The 14,825-nt window shown below is 37.4% G+C and overlaps 1 protein-coding gene across 1 annotated transcript in view; it reads left to right on the forward strand.

The window, feature by feature from the left end:
- Positions 1–13,947, forward strand: part of ERBB2 (erb-b2 receptor tyrosine kinase 2) — a 72,785-nt gene extending 58,838 nt beyond the window's left edge. Inside the window, 9 exon segments of the mRNA XM_032235678.1 lie at positions 4,175–4,330; positions 5,667–5,744; positions 5,840–5,984; positions 7,053–7,106; positions 7,109–7,149; positions 8,914–9,087; positions 10,704–10,956; positions 10,959–10,982; positions 11,234–13,947. Of these exon segments, the coding sequence (XP_032091569.1) occupies positions 4,175–4,330; positions 5,667–5,744; positions 5,840–5,984; positions 7,053–7,106; positions 7,109–7,149; positions 8,914–9,087; positions 10,704–10,956; positions 10,959–10,982; positions 11,234–11,622 (1,314 nt within the window). The 3' untranslated portion in view covers positions 11,623–13,947.
- The last annotated feature ends 878 nt before the right edge of the window (positions 13,948–14,825 follow it).

Here is a 14,825-nt window from a genome sequence, read left to right on the forward strand (position 1 = left end):
GTTGTTCACTGATTAATTGTTCTAATTGTCAGGAAATTTCTCCTCAGTTCTAAGTTGCTCTCTCCTTGATTAGTTTCCACCCATTGCTTCTTGTTCTACTCTCAGGTGCCTTGGAGAATAGTTTCCCTCTTCTTTGTGGCAACCCCTGAGATATGGAACACTGCTATCATGTCTCCCCTAGTCCTCTTTTTCATTAAACTAGACATACCCAGTTCCTGCAAACCATTCTTCATATGTTTAGTCTCCAGTTCCCTAATCATCTTTGTTGCTCTTCTCTGCACTCTTTCTAGAGTCTCCACATCTTTTTCTACATCATGGCGACCAAAATTGAAGCAGATTCCAAGTGTGGCTTTACCAAGGCATTATAAAGTGGTATTAACACTTCACGTGATCTTGATTCTATCCCTCTGTTTATGTAGCCCAGATCTGTGTTGGCTTTTTTTTTGGCAGTTGCTGCACACTGCTGGCTCATATTTAAATGGTTGTTCACTAGGACTCCAAGATCCCTCTCACAGGTACTACTATTGAGCAAGGTACCACCTATACTGTACCTGTGCATTTTGTTTTTGTTGCCTAAATGTAGAATCTTACTCTTTTCACCATTGAATTTCATTTTATTAGATAGTGCCCAATGTTCAGTTTGTCAAGATCCTTCTGTATCTTAAGCCTGTCTTCTGGAGTGTTGGCTATCCCTGCCAGCTTGGTGTCATCTGCAAATTTGATGAGTTACCCATTTATTCCCTCATCCAAATCATTGATGAAGAGGTTGAAGATTACTGGCCCTAAAACAGAGCCTTGGGGTACTCCACTGCATACTTCCCTCCATGTAGATGCAGTTCCATTGAGGACTACACGTTGAGTGCGGTTGGTCAGCCAGTTACAAATCCATCTGGTGGTGATGCTGTCCAAACCCACATTCTTCTACCTTTACTCTAGTAGTAGGTTATGGTCTACCTTATCAAATACCTTACTGAAGACCAAGTAAAACTATATCGATGGCATTCCTCTGGTCCATTAATTTTGTCACTTTGTCAAGAATGCAGTAAGATAAGTCTGGCATGATCTGTTTTTGACAAACCATGCTGGCCTTTGGCTATTACTTTGTTTACTTCTAGGTGTTCGCTAATTCGTTGCTTATCTTTTCCAGAATCTTTCCTGGTATTGAGGTCAGGCTGATAGGTCTATAGTTTCTGGATCTATTTTTTTCCCCTTTTTTGAAGATGGGAACCACATCAATTCTTTTCCAGTCTCTGGCAGTTCCCGGTGCTCCAGGACTCTGAAACATATAGTTCAGTGGTTCTGAGATCTCATCTGCCAGTTCCTTCAGAACCTGGGGTGTAATATGTCTGTCCTGGTGATTTGAACTTGTCTAGGGTAGACAGGTGCTCACTTACCATTTTCTTCCCTATTTCAATTTGTGTTCCTAATTTGATTTTGTGTTGCTGTTTTTGATAGGTTGGACTGTTTTATCCCTTAGTGTAAAGAAAGATGCAAAAAATGAGTTAAATAGTTCTGCTTTCTCCCTGTTGCTTGTCACCTTCTTGCCACTTTCTCCCAGCACTGGCCAATTGTTTCCTTAATCTTTTTCTTGTTTTAACATATTGGAAGAAGCTTTTTTGTGTTTTTACTTTTGTGGCAAGCCTTTCTTCATTGTGAGTCTTAGCTTTCCTTACTTCATCTTTACAGGTTCGGCTATTTGCTGATATTCTGCTTAGTTATGTCCCCCTTCTTCCACTTTTTATACTTAACTTTTTTGTCTTTCAATTTGTCAGAGAGTTCTTTCTGCAGCCATGCTGGTTTTCTTTGAGAGCGTTATTTTTCTTCTTCATTGGTATTGTGCTAGACTGAGCTTTTGTAATCTCATTTTTCAAATTTCCCAATCTTGAGTTGTTTTCCCCTTGAGGATTCTCATCCATGGAATTCTTCCCAAACTCTCTCTAAGTTTATTGAAATTAGCTCTCATAAATCCAAGACTCTAGTTTGACTTTGTTCTACTACTTGTGTTTGCATAATGTTGAATTACAATATTGCATGGTCATTTGCCCCCAGGGTTCCTGGGCTTCAACACCTTCTATCATTTCCTCTCTGTTAGTGAGAATTAAGTCTAATATGGCCGATCCCCTTGTTCCTTCTCTACTTTTTGGGAAACAAAGTTGTCTGCTAGATTCGTTAGGAATGTGTTGGATCTTCCACTTGGTGCAGAGTTTGTTTCCCAGTTGATGTCAGGGTAGTTTAAAATCCCCCATTACTATTGTGGTATGCTTCCTACATACCTTAGTTAGCTGACTAGCAAAAAGTTCATCTACTTCTTCTGCTTGGTTGGGTGGCCTGTGTATAGACCTATGGCAATGTCATTTCCCCCCTCAACCTCTAATATTGACCCAAATGCCTTCAAGATATTTCTCATCATGTTGTGCTCTATTTCTGTAGAGATGTAGTTATTTCTCTATATATAGTGCAACTCCACCTCCTCTTTTATTTGGTCTCTTTCTTTTAAAAATTTAAATCCTTCTCGCTGTATGTTCCATTTGTAGGTTTCATCCCACCACGTTTTCGTAATGGCAACAATATTGTTCATCTGCCCTCATTTACTGAATTCTAATCACCTGTTTATTTCTCATACTCTATGCATTGGTGTATAGACATTTGAGTCCATTTTGATCGACACTCTGTTTACTTTGTATCTAACCTGTGTTATGCCCTGACTGCCCCTATTTTCTTGCCACTTGTATGATTCATGCACATAGTATGGCACTCACTATTAAATGCTTGGTTTGCTTGACAGCAGGAGTGATAATTTTACCCCACACAAACATCTATGTTACAGCACTGATAACCTATGAGTTTTAGATTGCTGAGGGACAGAAAGCTTCTGTATTAATTAATTCTCTGTCCCCGCTGTTCAGTTTAAATGTTTATCCAGAAAATCTGTGAATTTAATGCCAAGTAACTCAGTCCCTTTCTTGGATGGGTGCAAACCATCTCTTTTGTACAGTTTTTTCATTGGACCAGCTGCAGGCATCATGTCTAATAAAACAAAGCCCTCCCTTTTTCCACCACTCCTTTAGCCACATATAAACTCTGCTACACACCTGGCCCTTCCCTTTTTGTTCCCTATATATTGGTTAAAACTCTAAAAAGATAAACCTACAATATACACTACTAAGGTCATACCCCCAAGCTCTGGAAATCATTCTTCTCAGAAAGTACATCTTTTGGGGACAGATCATTTGTGCCAAGATGTATAATAGCATCAATGTCACAGTCTTACTTACATTCTTGACTATCTTAAAGAATACGCTTCTTGTCTCTGCTGGCAGTAGTACCTGGCAGACACCTGACCTCTTTTAAAACCTCCATATCCTTTCCTAAATTTACATCCCTTACGATTGAATCACCAACCAGAAGGTGACTTCTCTTTTACATACCTTGATCTTCTTGTGTGACTGATGTGTGATACCTGGGTCCCCATTTCACTTTCCAAAGAAAGTTCTTCATTTTGGATCACGATCCCTGCTTATTTGAGTCATCATTATCAAACTATCTTGATCTGTCTCTTTAGTGTCCCCATTAAGATCAGCAAGGGCACTATATCCGTTATGCTGGGTCACAGCAAAAGCTTTGTGTTTATGGTTCACAGCTCTTACCCTGCCAGATCCCACGGTTGTCCAGACTGCTCTTCTCCTGCAGGGTCTTGGCGGTAGAGGGGGCTGATAGCGTGGCATCTCCATAATGTGGAATGGTCAAATTGGACACCTAATTTCTGCTTGGAGAGCACAGATTAGAGATTCTGTATAGGTAATCTGTCTATGTAGACTAGTAATTTGTTTACAAAGGAGACCGTATCCAAATTTGAAAAGAGTACTGCAAAAGACAGTGCAAAACAGCTATTACATTGAACTAAGCCGGTCATTTTGAAATAAAATAAAATCACAATCTCACGGGCACTAATCCAGAATGTATTATTGCTATTTGGTTATAGATATATGATGAAATGAAATGGAGTTAAAGGGCCCCTATCTTTGTCTCTCTGATTCCCCCCTTGTAGAAAACAGCTCCAATCACCAGCCTCAGGGAGGTGTTATAATTAATGTGGGTAGGAATACATTATATTAAGGAGATCCATCAATATTTTTATTGGCCAACAAACAAATAGTTTTTGCTTCTCTTTCAGGGCATGAGCTATCTGGAGGATGTCCGTTTGGTTCACCGGGACTTGGCTGCCCGGAATGTCCTGGTGAAGAGCCCAAATCATGTGAAGATTACAGATTTTGGGTTGGCCCGACTGTTGGACATTGATGAAACAGAATATCACGCTGATGGAGGGAAGGTGGGATATAGCAATGTTCCTTCATTAATAGGCCAAATGTAGATAGGTTCTGTGAGGAAATGTACATTTACCTGTACAGTACATAATAATAAGTGCACTTAGCTTTCTCCTAACACATTGCTTTGACCTGTCTCCTTCAACTTGCTAACTTGCTACTAGATATTTGAATCAGAATTCCCATATTTAGTTAGACTTGTATGGTCTGAGGCAGCGTTACTGGTTGGGAGTTCTAGGAATTGAACTTGCAAAGTTGTCAAGTGTGAGAGATACTGATTATGAGAAATGCCAGATTGAAGATATATTAGTTGAACAGATAAAATTCTATCGCTGTAACCCAAAACAACTGCAAATAATTTGATTGATAATATTTAACTTTTGTAAAGTTAAGAGCACAATCTCTTCTGAACGAAGGCTGGCTAATACTTTGACAATATTTTTTGTCTTGTCACCCCACATACACATAGAACAAGAGTGACAACTTTAATACATTTCAGATTACATTTCACAGTTTATATTCAAGGAATGTTTGTGAATAATATACTCAGTCCTTCTCATTGATGTCATCCTTTCTACTGGTCCTGCCTCTTCTTTTTAATGTATGAACTAATTCCTTTTTTTTAAATTAAGGCTCTGAAAGCATATTATCCCAGTTTCCCTCACTTTCTCCTTCTGTCCAAAGCAACTTAACAAATTGAAATACAAAATTAAGTTAGTTTTAAAATGGAAAGGCAACAGGATAGAATTGCACAATAATCAGAACGAACTTTCTAAATCCCTTTCTAATTTGTATTTTTTTTTAATATGGATGACCAATTAGAGCTCTTGTCGGTTGTATCTCCCTAGTTTGTAAAGATTCCACTGCCTGAAATTCAGTGAGAAAAATATCAGCAGTACCATTATCTTTTTCCAAAATTAAAGAAAGAAGAGCTTTAGCAGAAGGGTTTCAGAAAGCAAACAGCTGCCATTTCAAATCTTTTTAAAACGCTTTCTCAAAATGCTGAAAAAAATAATTGGGTGATATTTTTCAGAGCTTGGAAGTAGGATAGATAAACTATCTTGTGCTTATTGCATACAAGGAATCAGTATATATGATGGGATTTTTTCCAAGCAAAACTTTCTGGTTATTCTGTCAGATCCTTTTCCCACCTGTTGAGTCTGAAGTGGGACATCTTCAGATGCTAAATAATACTTCATTACCATTGTATTGAGAAACATTTTAACTAACCACAACCATTTCTAAGCAGGATCTAAAAACTTTCAAATAACAATACTGCTTGAAACTAACCAACATAGATGTGATTTGTGATCATCGTGCATGATTGATTTCTTTGTCCAGGTGCCTATCAAGTGGATGGCTTTAGAGTCCATCTTGCGCAGACGATTTACTCATCAAAGTGACGTGTGGAGCTATGGTATGTGTAGTCTTTTCTCCTTTCAATTAACTCCCATTGTGAAAACTTTACTGTTCCTTCATGGAAATCTCTTTCTTCTCTCTTCTGCTTTCAACAGGTTACTGTTTGGGAACTGATGACTTTTGGTGCAAAGCCTTATGATGGTATCCCAGCCCGGGAGATTCCTGATCTTTTGGAAAAAGGAGAGAGATTGCCCCAGCCTCCCATATGCACCATTGACGTCTATATGATTATGGTTAAATGTAAGCAATTAGGGATAATTAATAGATTTTTAACAGGGGGAAAAGATATTGGGGCTATTAACCCTAGATTGGAAATTATACCTCCAATATTTCTGAGCAGTATCAGATTAGCAAAGTCTGTGGTCAAAACTGCAATAAAATATAAAGCATATAGTTGGTTGATTGCTGTAATTTGTCTAACTTTAGCCTCTAGCTGTCCTGTAAATGAAGCAGGAAAAGAATGAGGGCAAGTTTAACTGTATGTGTCAAACAGAAGTTGAATTAGATGACCTCACAGATCACTTCCAATATTATTCTAAGATATGACAGTATTTGGCTGTTTTTTCCAAACAACATAATTGAATTTGAAGTTTTGTCTAGTGAAATAGCTTTCTTATTTTTAGAAATATGCCTTCCAACATTTGCTAGTTATAAACCATTGGCTTAATTTTTGTAAATTGCTTAATTTTTTTTGTCAACTACTAAATTTGCTTCTATTTATTCAGTTATGTATCTGTTTTATTGAATTATTTTTAAAAGCATAGAATATTATATTTGGCAGTGTTTAGTATTTGGAAAGCATGCTTCCATTCAAAAATCAAAAGCAACATGTATTCTAGATATAGCTATTTAAAAGTGGACAGTGACTTCTTGTCCTGTCTACTGCCTGGGTTTTCTGCCAAATTGGAATTGGCATCTTTAGCATATTCAGAGATTTGTACTCCTTCCTGTAAGAAACAAAGGTATGAACTGTCCGGCACAGAATTACATACTAACATACATAACATAACATAACATAACAACATACCCCTGAAGTGCATTGTACTTAGATTTACAATAGGAAAAACATTGCAGGAGATTAAAAGCAATATTTTAATTAAAGTTCTGAAGTAGATAAATAAATATTTTTAATTTCCAGAAGTCATGATAATATTTCCTGTGTTTTCTTCATTCATGTTAAGTAGCTGATCTTTGCAAGGATCATGTTTTTTTCACTATTTTCCTTCCCATTATCAGAGAAACTAGTTCTTTTTATCATAAGGAGGACTTAATTTGTATAGATACATGTATTCTCTTTTTGCCCTGTAGGCTGGATGATTGACTCAGAATGCCGGCCTAAGTTCCGAGAATTGGTCACTGAGTTCACCGCATGGCTAGGGATCCTCAGAGGTTTGTGGTTATTCAGGTGAGGAGAATATTTTACTTTCAAGAGGATTGCACTGCCTCCCAACTTTTTTATTCCACAACAGTAGGGATAGTGTGGGAGAAAGGGGAAGAAAAACTAAAAGAACTTCCTGTTACCAGATTAAGTCCAGCTAGAATAACATTGTTTCTCAAAATTTTTATTTTTAAACAAGACCTCAGTGATCTAAATTTTTCTCTATGCTTTGGACATAGGAAGTCTGGATATAGTGAAATATTTTACACTAAGGAAAATTAATTAATAATGACTAATAAAGTATTGGTTTAATGTCCATCTTTACCTCAGTGGTTTAAGATCACATGTTTGGACCTTCACTAATTTCAGGCAACAGTATGTGTCTGTTCTTAATGTTGTAGCCTTCAGAACAATGGACAATGTGTTGTATCTTTTATAATATAAGCAACCATTTCACTTATCCAGCTTCCAAATTTATAGAAGGTGCAATTTCAAATTGACTCAGAAGGAGCATAGTATATGGATATTCTCATACAATGAAGAGCATGAATTAGCTAAGTTATATCACACAACAGTATTACAATTTTGTGTTTATTTATTTTATCTGAGTTTGGAATATTTTCATCAATTCTGCTTCAGTTTTCTGTATTAGAAACCCACTGTTAATCCAATAGATGTGAGAAGCTATATTGGATAGACAAGGGAAAGTCCCAGTTTTCTTTTAAGTTACTTGCTGGGAGTGGCATTTTATAAAGTACATAACACCAAGATAAAGGGGGACCATTCAGGATAAAAATATTGATTTGTTTTGTTTGGCATTTAACTGTAATTTAATTAATTACATATCATGAATAGGAATACTTTCTGCTTACTTCATAATTTCTTTCCTCCGGTTCCACCACAAATCCGCGGTAGACTAAAGCGCGCTCGACGAAAGCGCGTACGTGACGTCATCACAGCGCGACGAAAACGGCACGCTGTGAGCGGTAAATTAAAATTAACGCGAAAACCTTACCCTAACCCCCCCAAACCTAACCCTAAACCTAACCCTAACCCTAACCCTTAACCTAACCCTAAACCTAACCCTAAACCTAACCCTTAACCTAACGCTAAACCTAACACTAACCCTTAACCTAACCCTAAACCTAACCCTAACCCTTAACCTAACCCTTATCGGCTTGCTTTAATTTAATTTAATTTAATATTTTTAATTTTATTTGTCGCGCTGCTGATGACGTCACGTACGCGCTTTGATCGGGCGCTTTAGTGGACCGTGGTTTTGACGGGTCACGCTTTCCTCCACCTTAAGCAATAATTGGTAACATTCTAGGATCCACATCCAAAGCTTTCAGGGGCCATTGTGGCTTGAGAGTTCTAGATTTTTATCTCTGATTTATGTTTTGGTATTGCATTGTATAGTAGATGTTAGTAATTAGAAATACCGGTAGTAATCTTTTGCTGTATTGCTTTCTGTTTGTGCTCTTCTGCTGCCAAAGTGGTATTTATTTTGAATCTTGGATAAGATTGCAGAAGATAGATGGATATTGGCTTGGTGCCCCCTAATATAAACCATAAGCTGTGAACCATGACATTCCCCATTTAAGTTCCAATTTTCATCATAAAAATATTAATGACCTTTGATAAATCATCTTAACAGCATTAGCTGACACAACTGCATTATGAGGATATTAATTTTGACTATCCAGGGTGCTATAAGCCTAGTCGATACTTCCACAGGAAGCAAGATAATTTTGGGACCTGCAAGCATTTGCTGTTTGTTTTTCTTGATAGAATGATGAAAAGATGGGTCTTGCCAGCCCCATAGACAGCACTTTCTATCGCACTTTGCTGGAGGAAGAAGACATGCAAGACTTGGTGGATGCAGAAGAATACCTTGTCCCCCATCAGGGATTTTTCAGTGGTGAAACATCAGCTGACTATCGATCTAGGATGTCCTTCACAAGAGTAAGCATATGATTTAGTTTATAATCTGCAAAACAGTCAAAACCAGTTTGAATCTTGATTATGCCACACTATTTCTCCTACCTAGGAACAGGGAATTTTTTAGTTGAAGGACTGCTTTAATTTAGGCAAACAAAAATTTAAAACTCTTCCTTGGATGTCTCAATAAAAAGAGTTTTTGTTTCCAGCTACAAGCAATTCAAACTCTGAGTGGAGGATCAGACTAGATCAATGTTTTCAGATTTGGCAATTTTAAGATGTGTTCATTTCAATTCCCAGAAACTGGGGGATTCAGGGAGCTAGGTCCATATCTTAAAGTTGCCAAGTGTGAAAAACTTGCCTAGATAATCTCTAATGTTCCTTCCAATGGAATCATAGATGGGAACCAGTGCCACTTGTCTGCATAATGAAAAAGATTAGCACTTGTTTTCTAAGCATGGGTGGGAAGGGGAGAAAAGGAATCTGCCAAACAGCGGCCAGTATCACCAAGCAGTTGAAGTCTGCAGTACAAAATTTTCTTTTGAGGCAAGAGCAAAAAAAAAAAAATCAGCAAAAAAAGAAAAAAACATAGTTCCAGAGATAGCTAGTCTAGAAGGTGAGGTGAAAGAGCTAAAGTAATAAAATCACAAACATCAAACCTACATACAGAAAGTAGGAGGAGGTTTGGTCCAGTTCCCTCAACAGTTCACCTGAAGATACCTGAGAGAAATATGCCTATGGGTCCAAAAAGGCTGGAGATATGTCTATGAAGTGAAAAACAAATAATAATACACAATAAGGTATATGCAAGGGGGAAGACGAACATACTTTTAGCAAAACTCTTGCAAGTTATTTTGTTTTGCTAATTTTTGCTATGATAAGTAGAAGATTTGAACATATATTAGTTTAAAACTACATTTTTAAAAACCCAAATTTGTAAACTACGGCTTTATTATTTTACAAATAATTCAAGCTCCGAATATATCAAACACACCTTCCTCTTCCTATTTTCCCCACAACAAAACCGAATATATCAAACACACCTTCCTCTTCCTATTTTCCCCACAACAAAAACTGAATATATCAAACACACCTTCCTCTTCCTATTTTCCCCACAACAAAAACCGTGTGAGGTGAGTTGGACTGAGAGTGACTGGCCCAAAGTCATCCTGGTTTTCATAGCTAAGAACGTTGGTGGCTGAGTGGTTAGAATGCAACATTGCAGACTAACTCACTGCTCACTCCAGTTCACTTCTGACCAGTTCAAGGTTGACTCAGCCTTCTATCCTTCTGAGGTTGGTAGAATGAGGACTCAGATTGTTGGGCACAATATACTGACTCTGTAACCCGATTAGAAAGGGCTGTGAGAGAAGTTATAGAAGTCTAAGTGCTATTACTGCTGTTAAGGCAGACTTGAACATACGATCTATCTCTTTCTAGCCTGGTGCCTTAAATCACTAGACCAAACTGGCTAGTGTGTGTGTATAAATGCAGACAGCCATCTAATGTGTGTGTGTGTGTGTGTGTGTGTGTTTGTGCGTGTGCGTGTATTACAACATTTCCTATAAAATGCCGATCTAGATCCACAGCATGCTCTTACAGCACCAATTTTTAAGCGCTTGTGAACTGTTTTTTTCTAGAATGTTCTAGAGACTCAATTGGATGCAGAAGTGGTTGAGGAGTCTCCTCAATACCCATACTTGGGGCCACCCCTTTCTGAAGAGTCAGAAAGTATCCCCACTGATGTGCGTGAGGAAGACTATGCAGCAAGCAAAGCAGGGCAGAATTCAGCACCTTTGCAGTCACCTGATTCTTTTCTTCAGCGCTATAGTGAAGATCCCACGAGTGCGTCAATTAATGAAAAGGAGAATCCTGATAATAAGAGCTACGCTACACATTAAGCTTGGCTCTCATACCAGGTATGTGCTATATTTTTTATTGGAAGGCAGCATAGAAATTTGATTTTGAAGTGCTTGGGATATTTATGTAGTTTGCAAATTCTTAAATCTTTTTTTCTCTGCAGCACAATGTTAAGAAAATATGTTTAGTTTAAGCAACCCTATATAGATCCTGATAGGTGTAGTTTTGTTAGTAGTTTTTGTTATTAAACATGCACGCTACCACAGTCTGCATTTTACTATTCTTACTATTTTCTTTCTTTTCCCTGTAGAGTATGTAAATCAACCAGAAAACAACCTTCCACCCAACAAAAACCTACGATTACCAGGATCTACACTAGAAAAGCAAAAAAGGCACATGGGCAAAAATGGGCTTGTCAAGGAACCAAAGAATGCATTCTATGTGAGTTTCACCAGTGCAGTGGAAAATCCAGAGTACCTGACACCATGCAGTGTCCCTGCGTCTAGCCCTTTACCACAGGCTTTTGACAACCTTTACTATTGGAACCAAGAAAATCCTAAGTGCAATCCAGCAGAATTCTTTGCCACCTCCATTGTTCCTCCTGCTGCTACCAATGGCTTTCCTCCAACCCCAACAGCAGAGAACCTGGAGTATTTAGGACTGTCAGAATCAGTCACTTGTTCCAAGGACTTTGCATAAAAACTATTTCTCATGACCAGTCAAATTGACTTTTACAATCAAGACACCTCAGGATACAAACCCAGTGAATTACCCATGCATGATGAACACGGTTAAAGCCTTAATGGTCCTTTTAAGGCCCAGTAGGGTTGTTTCTCTCATGTCTCCTAGCTCTTGAGGAAAGAAGATGGTGGGCACATTTGGATCTACTGCAATAGAATAGCATGGCTTTTACTCCCTCTTATTTAATACTGGCAATAGCAAGATTTTCCCTTTGCTACTGCCCTAAGATGTGCTGTTGAAAGTTTTGGGGTCCAAGTATGGATTTTTGTTTGGCTGGATTGCAAGTTTTGGTCAGTATAGTACTAGTAATTAAACATATTAGTTGGCTCAGAATTTTGCAACACTAAGTATATTTCCATCACCCCACATATCAGATGGCGGACAGTAGTTTTAAATAAAAAGAGGTTTAATATCCTGCAAACTTGAAGTCTGCCCATTTCTGGGCTATAAGGCACTACATCTGTGACATTCCTCTGATTCAAGCAGCTCAGCTGCCATTTGGGTACTTCAGCAGAATGGAGTGCTCTTTTACTTCTCACCACACCTGTAGTCCCTGCTTTTAATGTCTTGGGCTTCAAGATAAGAGGGTCAAGCTACTAGAAGGGCCTGAAAAACTGCAAGTTGGAATTGTAATACATTAAGAAGAGTGAAAACATGATTTTTGGAAATTTTATTATTGCTTAAACAGATATTCTTCAACCTTAGGGTGGGACTAATATGCCGTTATCGCAAAGTAGAAAAAATAATTTATATTTTTTCAACAAGGTATCTTAGAACAAAGAAAGTTTTCCTTAGTGACAAATTAGTTTTGCCGTGGTCTTTAAAATTACAAGAAGTTTCTAGAAGAGCTAGTTGAGGAACCAAAACAATTGTATTTAGTTTAGTTTAGTGATTCTAATTCAGAAAGGGAATATATTTGGATTGGAAAGTAGTTGATATATTATATGATCTTTGACACACCACCAAGAGTACTGACAAAAAGCATCTAACATGTTGCTTTAGAGACAATAGTAGAAGTTAGTTTCTCAATAGGCACAGTATGCCTCCTTTGTGTTTTTGAAAAAAAAATTAAGAAAGTGAAAGCTGCACACATGCCTCCAATATATGAAAGGGCAGACTGATAGTGAGTGCCAATTGTAGATTTCTAAGAACCTTGCTTTTAAGAATGGGTCCAGCATTAATGGAGGCAAATATATGTTTGAAGTGCATATACATATATATGTCTTCTAAATCATAGGAGCCAGAGACATAACTGAATAAGATTGTCAGAAATGGTGGGTGAATTCTTGATATTCTGCATAACTTTCTCTCATGCAGTCAAAGCTAGAGCAAAAAATGTGCAAAACAGTACAGAATTACTCATTGTAATTTATGAAGCAACATAAAGGAACTTTTTCATTAAGCACAGATTAAAGGGTGCTTAATTTTTTACTCTCTGAAAGAATTAATCCATAATCAATGCCAGCATTGGTCCTCTTAAAGCTGATTTGTTACCTTCCAGATTGTACTTCCCCTGTTTTAATTGAAGTCTTTCCTCAATGAATTAACTTGTAACTATTGCTATTATGTCTAACATGCTGTATATAAAAATAATTGGTATGTCTCTTAAGTGAACCTAGTGACATCTAAGTGAATCCCAAGACTGTATTTCTGTGGTATGTTGGAATGGAAGAGTAACATGTCTGAAATGTATTAGATTGAGGAAGGTTCCTGTAATTCACTATCTCCCATTTCATGTGTCACAATTGTAGATCTATTATACACTGCTAAACTTTTTGTTTATTTGTAACCTTCACTTAGGCAAACCAGTGCTTCACAAAGCAACAATTTATTGAATCTATGTACCTCAAATGGGTTAACTTACAGAATGCACCCCAAATTTGGGACCCATGACTCCCATAGATTGAAATTTGGCAATTTTGTGCCCATTTCAAAGCTACCATGCCAACATACTGCTGTGGTCACATGGTTTTAATTTGCAATATTCCTTGTCAGATTCCTACAAGGAAAGACAGTGGGGAAATTAACAGAGTCAGGAGTTAATCCCATTCCATTGCTTTTTTACTCACCAGTGATCATTCTGTTTCTGTTCATTTAGTAAGGAAATATCTCTGAAACAAGTGACTCAATAGGTCACAAGTTGTCTTGGTCTTTTTCTAAATCATTCTAAATAAATACTGTGATTACAACTATTCTATTTCTTCCTCTTTTCAATCAAATTTGAAAAGAAAGTAGGATAATGAAATGGAGATGCTAACGTTAGTGCACTGTTTTCTGATGTCTTTATAGGAAATAGAACAAGAGAAGTTAAAACTTTACCAGGTCTTCCCAACGCTGAAAAAAAGTAACCACTTTCAACATGTACATACAAAGAACAAGTCTGAGGCTCTGGAGAAATTCCTTTTTTGTTTTGATTCTATCAATATTCTAAAATGGTTGTGTATGTAAAGAATTATGAAAGTTGCAGATGGCAAGTTAGGTGAAGATCCTTGAAGGCAAAGGAATGTAGTGTGATTAGTACACCTTGTTCTTTGTATATACGGAATGTCTTGGAATTGTAAATACTGTTTACAAAATCTATGGAAAACAATAAGAAACAATCAATAGACTGTGTATGTAGCTGTTCTAAGGAATGATTTGTTTACTATTTCCAATGTTCACTGTATTTGCATATTCTCCTATTTTACATTGAAACCTGTGTTTTCCAGCTGGTGCTAAGTTAAATCATTGAAAAGTACCAGCTGTCAGTAGTTTTTTTAAACAAAATGAAAAATGTGTTATAAGTATTTGTATATCTGAGAAATGTAAATATAGTTTTCATTTTCTATAACATTTGTGTTGAAGCTTTTTTTATTGTTATCTCTTAAAGTGACATTTCTGTAACTGCTCAATCCCACATATGTAGGATCACAAATAAACTTTAGAGAAAGTCTATCCTTTTGGCAGAATTTAGATCAGGAGGGTTTCTACTGGTTCGGACCGGTTTGGACGAGTAAGTAGTAACTCGGCTGGCCACGCCCCCAAACCGGTTCTATAGGCATCGCCATCTTGTTTTTTGCTTCTGCGCATACACAGAAGCATTTTTATAGTATTCTGCATGCGCATGTAGTGTTCATCAAGTGTATGCAAACCTGCAGCGCATCCCTGAGCAAACTAGCAGT

Source organism: Thamnophis elegans, chromosome Z, assembly GCF_009769535.1.
Source record: "Thamnophis elegans isolate rThaEle1 chromosome Z, rThaEle1.pri, whole genome shotgun sequence".
NCBI classification, from domain to species: Eukaryota; Metazoa; Chordata; class Lepidosauria; order Squamata; family Colubridae; genus Thamnophis; species Thamnophis elegans.